The sequence below is a fragment of the Mobula birostris genome, chromosome 10, assembly GCF_030028105.1.
Source record: "Mobula birostris isolate sMobBir1 chromosome 10, sMobBir1.hap1, whole genome shotgun sequence".
NCBI classification, from domain to species: Eukaryota; Metazoa; Chordata; class Chondrichthyes; order Myliobatiformes; family Myliobatidae; genus Mobula; species Mobula birostris.
Window position 1 is genome coordinate 115,438,246 of NC_092379.1, and position 14,884 is coordinate 115,453,129.

Below are 14,884 nucleotides of genomic sequence, written 5' to 3' on the forward strand. Positions count from 1 at the left end.
AAATGTATTTGCATTGATTGCTTTCATAGGTCAAAGTATTGAGTATACGAATTGGGACATCACATTCCACTTGTACAAAACATTGGTTAGAACATAAGAAATAGGAGCAGGAGTAGGCCATCTAGCCCATTGAGCTATTCAATAAGATCATGGCTGATCTGGCCATTGACTCATCTCCACCTACCTGCCTTTTCCCCAAAACCCTTAATTCTGCTACTATGCAATCATGGTTAAAATAGTTAGACTGCACTTGGGAGTATTGTTCACCATTCTACTCACCACACAGCGGGTTGGATGTAATAGCAATTCAGAGGGTGCAGAAGTGACTCACCAAGTTGTTGTGTGGAATACAAAGAGAGTGGTTATGACTGTGATTACAAGGAGAGGTGGGTTTTTATTTCCTCATTGGATTATAGGATCCTGTGGGGTAACCTCATTGAGGTATATAAAACTATAAGGGGCATTAATTGCATAGATAGTATTTTTTTTCCAGGGGGTCAGTGTGGACATGGTGGAGGATTACAAATACTTGGGGATACGAATTGACAATAAACTGGACTGGTCAAGAACACTGAGGCTGTCTACAAGAAGGGTCAGCGCCGTCTCTATTTCCTGAGGAGACTGAGATCCTTTAATATCAGTCGGATGATGCTGAGGATGTTCTATGAGTCTGTGGTGGCCAGTGCAATCATGTTTGCTGTTGTGTGCTGGGGCAGCAGGCTGAGGGTAGCAGACAACAACAGAATCAACAAACTCATTTGTAAGGCCAGTGATGTTGTGGGGATGGAACTGGACTCTCTGACGGTGGTGTCTGAAAAGAGGATGCTGTCCAAGTTGCATGCCATCTTGGACAATGTCTCCTATCCACTACATAATGTACTGGGTGGGCACAGGAGTTCATACAGCCAGAGACTCATTCCACCGAGATGCAGCACTGAACATCATAGGAAGTCATTCCTGCCTGTGGCCATCAGACTTCACAACTCCTCCCTTGGAGGGTCAGACACCCTGAGCCAATAGGCTGGTCCTGGACTTATTTCATAATTTACTGGCATAATTTACATAGTACTATTTAATTATTTATGATTTTATTACTACTTAATTATTTATGGTGCAACTGTAACGAAAACCAATTTCCTCCGGGATCAATAAAGTATTGACTGTGACTAATTGAAAGGAGACCTGAAAGATAGGCTTTTCACACAGTAGTAGGTAAGTAACTGGAATGAGCTGCCAGAAGAGATGTTACAGTCAGATTACAATTAAGATATTTGGCTAGGTACTTGCATAGGAAAGAAGTGGTGGCCCTATGCAGGAGAATGGGATTAGCATAGAGAGGCGTCACTGCATGGACAAAGTTTGCTGAAAGAACCTATTTCGATGCTGTACAATTCTATGATTCTATTACCTTCTTAAAATGGATTCTAGCATTTGTACAAAGATACAATGTTTAACTGGCCTCTAGCTTCCTATTTTCTGTCTTGAATAGTGCAGCTACGTTTTAAATTTACAGTCCTTCGGGACTTCTCCAGGATCCAAGGGCACTGCCATAACCTCAAAAATATACAATATAAATGAATAATAAAAACACTCATCTTCTTGACAGAGATACAGTATACTACGTCAATGACGCAAACTATTCTGGAAGGCAGAAAGGTACTGACATGATCAAAAGCAAATTTTAACACCAGATAACAAAACTCAACCATAATCATTAGTGATCACTCAAATTGCTTAGAATTAGATTTTCTATTGGATTACTTTTAAATTATGCTGGAGCACAAAGATAAAGTCTTATATATACCATACCTATTAATTTCTTTCATACACTAAAAACATGCTTTCATGCTGACTGAGGAGCAGATGGATGACCGTGAGATGCAACCATTAAGTTTACACCAGTCCTTTCCAGAAAGCTGTCAAATTTAGTTACGTGCTCCAGGTTTTTCCTACAGCACTCTACATTAATCATCTTCATTAACATGTCCAATTGCCTTTTGAGAAGTTGCCATCAGATTCGATTCTACTATTTTCAATGGTCTCAGGTTGTAATTATTATTCATACACAGGATAAGTGTGTCAGTGGCAAAACTCTCTGGTTAAGATTGAGAAGATGTGGTGATATGTTTTCTTGAACTGCTTACCAATTAAGTACAAATTAGCAATCATTTCAGAGACAGCCACATCATCATAGCTATGGATTTACATTTGGAGAAACTGTAAGGATGACTAATTTCTTTCCTTATAATGGAAACTAAAATAAATCAGATGATTTAAAAATTAACGGTTTAGTTTTATGATCAATCTTTCCACTTTTTTTTCTTTTGAGTTTCCCCACTTACTGTGGTGGAATTTGAACTCATTGCAGTATGTATTAGTCAAGACCCTGGATTATAAATCTATACATTTCTCTTCACTTCTTCTCTAGTACTTCTAAAAATGATCCCTTTCTATTAGCTCTGCTTACTTTTTGACTGGATCAAAACCCTGTTTACTTTGAAAGTCAGCTGTAATAAAATTGGTAATACTGAGTCAAGAATATTCAAGATCCACTCAAGTATAATGTGGTCAGCAGTGCAGAGTGACTCTTGCAGATGTTGAAGTTGGTGTTTCATGGTCGATGTAAAGAATCTACAAGTGCCTTTTGGTTCAGGTGCAAATCTTATGGAAATATCCTGAAGAAGATCAGATGAGTTAATATTGGTGTTTTGGGCAATATCCCTCTCAGAGACAATATAATTTAAAGCTGATTACTTTCACACTGCTGTTTGTAGAAGATGACTGTGCAAACATTTCTTGTCTTGATCAAATTTACAACTGTGATCCTAAATGTTTTCACCTTCTTTTTAATTTGTTATTTTTTATCTCTATTTATAAAAGGATTTCATTTTATGTTTTTCACTACTTTCTCATTTTCTCTTTGCTCATTGTAGACATTTGCAGTTTCCATTACCCTGCCTAGTTTTGATTGCATCTGTGTCTAACATTTGTCATATAGCTTTATTGCTTTTATTTTGATGTCAAATTGCTTTGTCATCCATGAAGCACCAGATGTGGAATCCTCATTCACATGGAAAGTGTTTGGCTTAAATCCAGAGTACCTTTGTCTTGAAAACTTAACGCTCATGTTTTGTTTTAAACACCTAAACTTCCTTTCCAGTTCACCTGTATTGAAACCTTGTTCAACTCACTGAAATTTACTTTCTTAGAGTTCAGTATTTTCATTTAGGATTTCACTTTCTTTCTTTCTTTCTGTAACTCGTTCAAACTTAAATATATTATGATTGCTATTACTCTAATGCTTTCATTTATTCTTCTTCATTCCTCAGAACTAGATGCATTGTAGCTTCATAAACCTCCAGGCTATTAGCTAATCATATTAATTGAGGCTGCCCTCGAAAATATTTTAAAATATCGTTCTTAACACTGTTTAATCTTCCAGATAATAGAAGTCTCATAGTATTTCTACACTGCTGTTTTTAGATTTGTTGCAAATATGCCCATTAGTTTGCTTAGCCATTACAATTATCTCCCTACTCTACTCCTCCTCCAAGAGGACCATAACCTTGTTGTAGGGTTTGGAGGCTTGTGTGCCTTGATGACCCAGAGAGCCATGTTGGCTGGAGTCAGGGCCTTGTGCTTGGTCTCTTGGTAGGGTCATCCATGCCAAATAGGTAAAAGGGTAGAGTCCAGGCTAAAAATGTTCCACCAGTTCTCCAGGTTTGTGGGTTCTCAGGGGTAATAACCCTGACTGGTCAAAATATATGGTTACAGATATAACAATGAAGATTCCTTCTATATCAGTGTGTGGTGGTTTGACAGATAGAGATGGAAGACCTTCAATCCTGCCCTAAATGGCAGTAGTGTAACGGGAAGTAAAGTGGTAAGTCCACCCCATCTGTATTTTCATTCCTTTTCTCAGAATCTCCTCTCCATATCCAGGGACATTTGCACCTCCCTACCCCAATCAATTGTCTAACACAGTTCTTCCATAATTTCCTATGCCTCCAAACTCAGATCATAGAGGAGTAGACTTTGCAGGTATTTGCACGTGAGATCTATTCTACCATGCACACTGCCTGACTTTGAGAGCTTTGGGACTTTGCCCAAAATTGACACAGTCATCTTCCGCTAATATTATATGACTCTTAGTATGCACTGTAATTTCTAGCCCTATAATGATACTCCTACTTATTATCTTTGTATCCTCAGTAGCAAAGCCATTTGTACTGTTCACGTCAACAAATGCCATCAAACAAAATATTTCAGTGATTTGTGATGACTGGCATGATGAATATTAATGTGGTGCAATATGTGGTATTCGTTGGTACACAGGAATAATGGCATTTCTAATTATCTTGTAACATCCTGCACAGCTGTTGCTTAATGCATTCCACTGTTCTACTGTCACACATGAAATAATACACCTTTTCTTTGGAGGTGATTCAACCAAGTTTGTGATTGTTGCCACTATTTGTACCCGTTAGACATTGAAAGCATTCTTAAAATAAGGTCTAATCAAATTAATTTCTGCTTTTCTGAGAGTAAGGCACATGAATTGAGTTGTAGTGTTCTTTTCCACAAACACTGTTGATTCTATCTCTCCTTCATAGTTCAATATAGCAACACAAGCACTTACATGGGGATATCTCATTGCACGTGTCGTTACCAGAATAGCAAAGCTGATTAGATATTTAGCTAATTGAAATTACTATTCAAATAGTAATTGCTGAATGAGCTGAGTGTTATGACAAAGATTAAACCAGTGTCTAATGACAGAAGCTGAAACACATTAATAGGCTGATTTTCTATAAATGTGAGAAACTTCAAATTAGGGAGTAATATGAGCCAGCCTGGCATATGTGCTATTCAGATTGGACCTAAGTGGATAATCCTTAACAGTATTAAGCATTTTCAAAGTAATAATGCAAGCTATACAATAAATATCACTAGAAAAGAATGACCTCTTAAAATATTGCTATATTGCAACAACTAATCTCTAAATCAATCTCGTTCTGTAAGGTAAATCAAAACTAAAATTGCCTTATATTTGAGCAATGTCTTGAATAATTTGCTTCAAATTATAGATTTTAAACTAAGCAAAATAACATTACATTTCCAAAAGCTTAAAGGAGGAGTGAAAGAGGAATGTTTACAGAGGAACTCTGTATTTGTTGGGATTTTTACGTATGCAATGAAAGGACTCTAGAAATTATAAGTTGCTTCTCGTAAAGACTAGAATTTAAAATCAATATCCAAATCATTATATATTATCTATTTCACTTATTTTTTAAAGAAAAGATGATAATACTCACAGTGGAAAAATATGCTGCACCCTTCATGTGGCATGTCCCACACAAATTATTCTGGAGTCTTCAAAATCAATATGTTCAGTTACAACAAAGATTGTTTGATAAGGCTTGTTCTTTAAAAATAATGCAGGTTGGATAGTTTTGGATTGAATCTGAGTGTGTTTCAATTAAACCCTTTGCACTCAGAAGCCAAAAATGCGTCTCTTCAAAATAGAAATGTCCACAGCTGATCAACTCAAATGATTGAGTTCTAACAATATCAACAGCACATGTAATGGTTTGGGATATCAGCTGTATTATGAAATAATTAACGATTTTCAAACCTCAAAGCCCCATATAGGATATTATACCTAGAAACAGCTTAACCTCTTTGGAACAAGCATGACCAAATGAGGTATCTCATTGGAATTTTGCAATTCAATTAAACCGTCACAGCCAGATCTTAGCGGGTCAGAATCAAGTGAAGGCATTCCACTGTCAGGTTAAGTTGTTGGGAGGGAAGGTGATTTTCTGTTAGTAATATGTAAAACATATGCATTTCCATCAAGACCAGAGAAGAAAGACAAATCCTAACAGAGAAATAAAGAAATGTAATTAAATTGCATTATCCCTTTTTGTAGACCCACAGAGATCCATTTCAAGTCAGCCACAAGTGAAGAACTTTTATCAATTCTTATAAAATTTTAAAGCTTTTTGATAGCAACAGAATGGGGAGAAAGAATTATCATTTTACCAGTTTTCGACTATTGTTTATAAGCTTGTACATGGATATTGTTAGGTATCTACTTATACGTGATAAGCAAATTAAAAAAAATCATTTTTGAGGGGGATATTTAGCTTTCTCAAAGCAAGAGAAGAAAACGCAGGAAATATATCCTCTTGATTAAGAATGAAAATTTGGTTATTAATGTTAATAGCACTATAGAATCTAATGTTAACTGCCAGTTTGAGAGGACTTTCATTACTGTGTCATTCTGTCTCCTTTCTATCTTAATATGAATATCTGAATGATAATACCAAACACAGTGGAAACTATTGCTAAATTAGTAATTCTATGTAATTGTTCTAAGGAATTTTTAATATTTTGCTCGTCCTCAAGCCCAAGAATTTTACAATTTGCTTGTGTTCACAAAACATGAATCACCCATTTTAAAAGAATGTTTGTGAAGGGTACTGAAAGTTGAATGGGGAAAAATGATCTCCCCTAATGTGGTGAAAAAATTAATATCTTCAGCATGAAACCTGATTTCCTCCAGTTCGTTTACTCAAATCCGTATCCTTTCTCTAGCTCATTTCTTACTTGCATGACAAAAATTGCTGCTTTTAGAATTAGAAACAAAGAAACATAGAAACACAAAAGACCTACAGCACAATATAGGCCTTTCAGCCCATGATGCTGTGCCAAACATGTACATATTTTAGAAATTACCTAGGGTTACCCATAGCCCTCTATTTTTCTAAGCTCCATGTACCTATCCAGGAGTCTCTTAAAAGACCCTATCGTATCCGCCTCCACCACCGTTGCTGGCAGCCCATTCCACGCACTCACCACTCTCTGCGAAAAAAACTTACCCCTGACTTCTCCTCTGTACCTGCTTCCAAGCACCTTAAAAATGTGCCCTCTCGTGTTAGCCATTTCAGCCCTGGGAAAAAGCCTCTGACTATCCACACGATCAATGCCTCTCATCATCTTATACACCTCTATCAGGTCACCTCTCATCCTCCGTCGCTCCAAGGAGAAAAGGCCAAGTTCACTCAACTTATTCTCATAAGGCATGCTCCCCAATCCAAGCAACATCCTTGCAAATCTCCTCTGCACCCTTTCTATAGTTTCCACATCCCTCCTGTAGTGAGATGACCAGAAATGAGCACAGTACTTCAAGTGGGGACTGACCAGGGTCCTATATAGCTGTAACGTTACCTCCCAGTTCTTAAACTCAATCCCATGGTTGATGAAGGCCAATACACCGTATGCCTTCTTAACCACACACCTTGATCACACATTGTAAAGGTATACATATCTAAGTGAGCACTTAGCTGCACGCAGATTTTAATTAGTCATACTTCTATATGGAAACAGTACTTCAATATTGTATGAAAACTTCAAGTAGTAGGGGAAGGGCTAGAATTTTAAGGACAGAAAGTGAGATGATGGTCTAAGATAGTCATGTTGATATTTTCTAAATGTGCTAAATTCGTTTTCAGCTTTGCCAGAATTAGTGCAGATGGAAAAGTAACAAAGACATTTCATCAAATTTACCTTTTTGCAACTGTAACTATATGGTTATCATCAATGGGAGTTTGCCCATTGAATATAGTACCACAGCCTATCTGTATAAATTATGCAACGTAAAAACAATATGATCAATCCTTGCCTGGAATTTCTGGATTTCAGTTTGAGGTTCACGTAGAGAAGTTTATCAATAAACCAGCTGTGCCATGTAGATGGAAATTTATGTAAGGACCCATATCCTTCATATGATCAAATATTTTAAATGTTTCAAGAATATTCAATGAATGTTTTGTTCAATAAATGATAATTATGGGTATCAATAATAAATATTCCACTTTGATTCAATGTTACTCGTAAATATATCTTCATGTTTTCATTTTCCTCCAATAAAATAACATGAAATATTAAAATAATAACTGCATTGTAACTCAGGTTATAAACACATTCTATCAGAATAGATGCCTCTGTATTTTTTTACCAGGTTCTTAAAACTGCAAACTCTTGACTTCTCCTTTGAACTTCCTTTTTATATGGAATCTATAGGTACTTAAAGGCAAGACTGGCTCCCTTTGGGCATCATATTCTTTCCCCATATATTTCCTGAGGCCCTTTTCATTTTTGGTAATGCACCATGATCCTTCAGCTTACTTTCTGAATAACAGAGACTAAAAAAATCTGTACATTGTTCACCGCAATTTTAATTATATCTTTTTGTTCCTTTTGGCATTTTTATTCTGATGATATCTGTCTTACTTAAATTAGTTTAACTCACTTATTAATTTTAGTTACAAATTTCCTCACTTGCATTTAGATGATCATAATTTGTTCAAGGAGAATGTTATTTAATTTTCCAAGAGGTGGGTGAATCAAATGGTTTGGCCACTAATGAATTATAGGTAGGTTTAAAGCAAAGGGATTCTAAAATCTCAAAACTCATTGTAAATGTCACTACTATCTCTAGAAGGCATATATCCAAATACAATTAAAATTTAGAAAAGAGTGGATTCCTTATACCTCTACCCATGAAGGTCTACAATGCAGGATACTGCAACCTGTAAATGGAATGTAGACAATGAGACTGATGGCTGAAAATGAAAGCAAGCTAGAGAGAATGATTTAATTAATGCAAACTCAAAAGAAACCAAGACCGGCTTGGAGGTACTCCTTAATGGTGCTGCTGCATTTGTTTTTCAAGTTTTCCATTCAAAATGGAGGTGCTTACGAAATGTAGCGTGATTCTGTTATATACACCGAACTGTTGACCGTAAAATGCGATATGCAGCAAAAACACGGTAGCCCTCCAAGGGTGCTGGAGACAGGACAGACCTTATGCATTTTACGGTCTCGGCATGGTGTATATAAGTTATTCAGATAGCTATGTGAATGACATTGAGAATAAGCCACTTGCATGTTTTAGCAGCGTGGCGGAGAGATGATTAAATGGGTGGATCTTACCGCGCGGGTATGGATATTAAAACAATATTTGTTGGGGAGCAAAATTAAAACTAAAGGTGGAATAAAAGTAACGTATATGCACCATGGCATCAGTTTTTGACCATAAAATGCACAAAGGTAATGTGATAATGACAAACCTTGGTGAAATATCGCATCCTTGCTGCATAAAGGCACCCAGAGAAAACCAGAGACTATTAAATATCCCAAACTCATTAGGTGGCTCAGTATTTTGGGGATCTCGTCCTTCTTCATTTTCTTCCATATGCCATTCATAAGGACTGAATCTGCTGACCAGGAAAAGGACTACGCTGACTCCAATGTAGGCGAAGACTATGCACATCCAAATCTCATAAGCCAAAGGGTCCAGAAAAGAGAACACTCCTGGTTTGGACTTTTGGGGCTTCTTTATCATTATTGAAATACCAAGACTCATGAAAGGTTTGGAAAAGTCAATGACTTCTTCTCGAACCAAAGTTATAGTGAGTGGTGCAACAGCAATATCAGCTCTCTGGAAATGGGGAGAATGCTAATTAGTATCAAACAAATTTAAAGACATTACAATAACTTTATAAAAGTAAACAACAACGTTACTATTCTGTTAAATTGCTGGTTGTACTTACTAATGCAATTGACTGAGGAACTGAAATCTCTCCATTCTTATGGCAGATATCCAGAATATACGACAATAATTTGAACACCAAGAATGCCTAGATTTACTATGACTTGCTCTACTAGCTTGACAAATTAAAGAGCATTTTAGCCAAAAATATGAATAATCCCTCCAATCTAAGCAAAATAACCCAATTCTTTATGAACCAATGGTTAGTGTTGAGTTTTGTTCTTGAGCTTTCCTTTGCTGAATAGTGAGCAGTAGAACTTGTATTCCTTCAGCTGATACGGGTTGCATTTAATGTCCATCCTTGAAAAGGTAGTGTCTTCTTGAACAACCCTTGCTCTTTTGTGCAGTTCATCCAATGGTACAAAACGTTAGGAAGAGGATTTAGACGATGAACAAAAGGGCTGAGCTTGAAATACACTATTAAAGAAGCCTTGGCAAGTTGATCTGGTGCATCTGGTACTGAATGGAATTACGATGTGCCAATGGTTGAAGTAGGGAATGCCCAGGGGGTAAGGATTGCTTTGTCTTGGATTGATACTGAACTTCCTTGAATGTTGTTGGAACTGCACACATCTAGGCAGTAGTAGATATTTCCATTAGACTCCTCACCCATGACCTGTAGAGGGTGGAATAGCTCTGGAATGCCCTTATCAAAAAATGCACAGTGCCTGGTGCAGATTTTGCACAAAATACTTATTATGGCTGTTCCAGGATACTGATAATGGAAATGGAAGGTGAAGACAACATTAATGAATGTTTCAAGAGACAGTGGAACAGGATGATGATAAAATATCAGGGTCTATTTGTGAACCTTGACTGTCTTTTCATCTTTGTGCAACTTCTGACACAGTATTCCCTATTTCACTGAGGTGCACATCATCATACACTATTTCATGGAAATGCTGTAAAATGAACTGTCTATTTTCTGTCAAGAAAGGTTAGTTTAGAGAAAAGAGTGCTGGTTGAAGAGGATGAAATAGCAATGGAAAAAATAAACAAAATAGGTTGATACAAATGACTATTTTACAATGTTTGTAGTTACCTTCCCTACCTCCTGACCGCAAGAAGAATTGGTTCTGTTATTGCTATGTGTACAAGAATAATTGATGAGAAGTAATGGATAGTAAACTCAGTTAATTTAGTTAATTGTTGCCATATGCTCCCTTCATTTTGGTCACAGAGTTCGTACAGCTGCAAAGGGGTGATAATGAGAAGGAAGGCTGTTTGTAAAGTGCTTTTGTTATTCAAAAACATTCGCAAGGACAGTTTCCGGAAAGATCATAATTTGTTGAAGATCAAAGGAAAAACATGGCACATTGATGAAGAGCTTTGTTTTGTTGGAACATGACAGAGAAGGGGTGCCATATTTAGAGATTGGAGGAAACTTCCTCTGTTACCAAATACTTAGCTTATGGACTTCTAGGGGAAGAGACTTGGGTAATAAGTGACATTTATGGATCAATTTCCCAGCACAATTGATGAGCCTCATCATTGCTAGAGAAGAAATTTTCCAAATGATTGGCATCAGAAGTTTAGAGTATACCAATTAAAGCTTTTGCCAATTTTAGAGCTCCTCAAAGGTGGTATAATTTGGATAGAGCTCTGCTCAATTACTCTGCCAACTCAAATGTCTTTCCATGTATGTTCAACTGGATCCTGAGGCAATGGGAGTCTGCTGATTTGTGGTGATTTTCACTGATCCATGTTCACCATCCCACTTAGATCACCAGTAAGCAAACTGCATTCAGAATAAGAACAGAAATGCTCTGAAAAATCAACGGATCCAGCAGCATTAGTGAAGGAAGAAAGTGTTTGCGTTTCAACTCAATATATTTTATCAGATGTGTTTTTTCACTACAGATGCTGCTTGATCTGAGGAATATTTCCTGCACTTTTTTTTGGTTTTTATTTCAGATTTTTAGCAGTATTTTTCTGTTTCTTAAAATACACTGGGATTCTGGATTGCCATCTGAAACTTACTGGTTTTATACATTTAAGGCCTTATTTTATACATTTGCAGCAAACTTTCGGACAACATTTTCATTTACTGTATGTGTCCTGGGCAGATCATTCCTGCTTCCTAAAATCACTATTATCTTGTTGTTATCACTATTTTTATAGATGGTAGATATGACAAGGAGCGATTTCTCTGGCATGGGTAAGAATGACAAGATTAGGCTGCCTTAAAGACTAACGTCTTAAGCAACTCAAAAACTATCTGTGGAAAATTCTAAAGAAATTACAAGGATGAGCAGCAACCTTCATTGCTCTGACAGGAACTAATGAGTCCTTGGGTTCCAAGTTCACAAGAGTCCCTCAGGTTTGGCATGGATAAGCTTTGCAATTGTTCTGAATGTGTCTTGACTGCTGATTTCACACTTATAAGTAACTAATATCTCCAGATAATTATAAGAGATTCCACCAGCTGGGGCATGCCTGAAAATGGGACGTTAGGCAATTCATTTCAGGGTAATGTTGCATCAGATCAGTCTAGTTACTCCTCTCAGAAAATAGAGAATGATCCAGGCTTTGGGCAAGAGCACCATAGAAAAAACACAAGTAAATGAAACTTCGCAATCGTGTCAAGATGAGCCCCAGGAAACATCACACAGACCTCCCTCCTTGAAAGGAGAACGAGTTGCAGACAACACATGATCTCACCACTTACAAACTAAGGTGAAACAATGAAATACTAGCTATATCCATTAAATGGCAGCAGAGAATAAGACTGTATGTTCTTTGTTGATGTATTAACAGAAAATAAGAGTATTGATCAAGAATGGTTGTAGAGGCAATGGCATGCAAGAATCAAATACAATGTTTCATGCGGTGCTATAGACTTTAACTGCAAGTTTTGTCATCTTTGATTGACTTATGATTGCAGATCGTCTTCAGTAATTTCCATTTCTTTTTCTTCTTCCTTCTCTGCATCGTCTTTATCAAAGACGAATTCTGCATGGGGATGTTAAGGCAAGGTGCACCATACAATGATAACTTTCAAATCTTTGTCATGGCTGTAGGGCAGCAGCCAGCTGATCTGCTCAGATGATAAAAGCTCTGCTTCAGTAAGCTGACTGTACGTTGTATTAGATTTAAACCGCAGTGCAAGAAAGTGGCCTTCACCTACTGAAGGCTAAGTATCCAATCTGTCTGGTTATATGTGTACTAGTGGAGAGGCGTTGCATATTTGGAAAGCTGGTCACTCTATGAAAGCAATTCCCATACTGTTGTCTCTTCATCCTGATGAAATTGTTTCTCTCACAAGCAAAATATTTTTGATGTTGTTAGATCACAAACAAGAGAAAATCTGCAGATCCTGGAAATGTTGTTGTTGTTGTTAGATATTGCTTAGATAGATTCAGATACAACAGAGATTAAAACTGTACAACATTCATTGCAACTGAAAAGGCAGCTATAGTATCTCTGATGGATCCTAAATTGAAGTTGCCATCTGCTTTGTCTCTGGAAGTCTTTGTGAACATGATTGAAAGTACACAGATACAATATGGATCTTCAAGGCTATTTGTATTGTGGGCATATCTTTATTCTGATGCAGCTTTTTGGGGTCTTGATATTGGAAATTTTTAACGCTAGTAGTTGGCCCAAATTTCCTACAAGCAAATTTCTTTTCTAGGGATTTGTTTTTTGTGTGTGGGGCAATTAGATAAAAAGCATACTGTTGCAATTGGAGTGAATTTACAAGATTCCAAAATGTTCTTGGCAATGCAAATGTGAAGAAAATAACTGAAAATGCAAGTTTCTTAATCCAGGTAAGATTTGTGTTTTACACATGGCTGCTGGTGACCAATATATAACTGACGAGCACTACTTTAAACATATATATACAAGTTTTACCTAAAAAACAGTATGATTCTATACCAATACTGTATATCAGAATTGAATATGAGGAAAATCCATAAGGGACAGGATAAGGCAACTTCTGGGATCTAGGATCAAACTTTACAATGAGATGGCTTTCACTAACTGGATTACTGTTCATTCCTGAATCGCTTCCATTGCCTGATAAATGATAGTAATTCACTGTGCATTTAAACATTGACAGAGGACTATTTTTGATATGATGGCACAATTATTCCAATTTTCTTACAACCTAACCTTAGTTTATGGAGTAATCTTTGTTCCAGGTTCAGTGAAAATGCAGTATGGTCAACTAAATAGTTATGATTATTTCATTATGCTTTGTGGGTTAATTAGAGTTTTGAATAATTCATGTCTGATGTTCAGCTTATGTTCTATAGTGTATACAAATAATTTCTCTATCTCCTTAAGTTGATACTTACCCCATATACCAGCTCCCCCACCATTCCATTCCAGATTTTAGTTTCAGGATCTCTAGCTCCATATTTACCGTCAGGGACAACTGACAGTTTATATTTAATGCCAACATGCTTGGCTATTTCAAAAGCTAAATCCACACAATAGCCTTCATATCTATCATTTGCACCAAACTGTTCATGATTTTTCTTCAGCATTACATACGGTGATTCCTGCAACAACAAAAACATGCACAAGTGAATCAAGTTCATACAAAGTGCGAGCGGTTAAACGTCAAGTGAAAAAGTTTGTCCATTCTCCTCACAAAAATTATATTTGGACTTATGCACCTTTTAAAAGAAGTGCACTTAGTTATTATAGCCTATACAGTGTATTTTGAGGAGAGGCAGTAGATAATGAGTTGTACTAAGAAATTATCATAGGCATGTAAACTCCAAAGTAATCAATGTAATTCACACAATTCATTAGTCATGAAATTATGGGAACATTAGGAATACATTTGTTCTATCAACAATGCTCTTTTGTACATAATGCACAGGCTCACTATTTGACCCAAACCTTTGATATCTAGAGCGTGATAAAGCATCTTTTTGAATATTCACTTGACATCAAATTCTACATTAGACTTGGCCTATTATAACACTCTACTCCATTTGTCAAAATTAAAATAGCAAACTATTGTAAAAGCACAAATATCACCTGTACCGATTTATAATCAGTAAAGGATTGCAAGATCATTTTATTCATAAGGTATTTTTGAAAAAACACACAACTCCATTCACAGATTATGTCATGATTTACAACATAAATCAGATTTGTAAATTTCTCGAGGAAGTCCAACGATGAGTCAGGTTACCAGGAGTTCGATTTTAATCCATCTGGGTCATTAAGATGTGTTGAGAAGTGTCACAGCAATTGTTTGGTTACCTCAGGATTGTCCACTCTGGATAGGCTAGAAGCTGCTTACAT

General features: G+C 36.6%; 1 protein-coding gene across 1 annotated transcript in view; it reads right to left on the reverse strand.

Moving 5' to 3' along the window:
• LOC140204578 (glutamate receptor 3-like) overlaps positions 1-14,884 on the reverse strand; it is a 385,312-nt gene that overhangs the window by 96,844 nt on the left and 273,584 nt on the right. Inside the window, exons 10-11 of the mRNA XM_072271301.1 lie at positions 13,921-14,127; positions 9,138-9,508 (exon numbers count right to left, since the gene is read on the reverse strand). Coding sequence (XP_072127402.1) covers positions 9,138-9,508; positions 13,921-14,127 — 578 coding nt within the window. The remainder of the gene's footprint in view (positions 1-9,137; positions 9,509-13,920; positions 14,128-14,884) is intronic.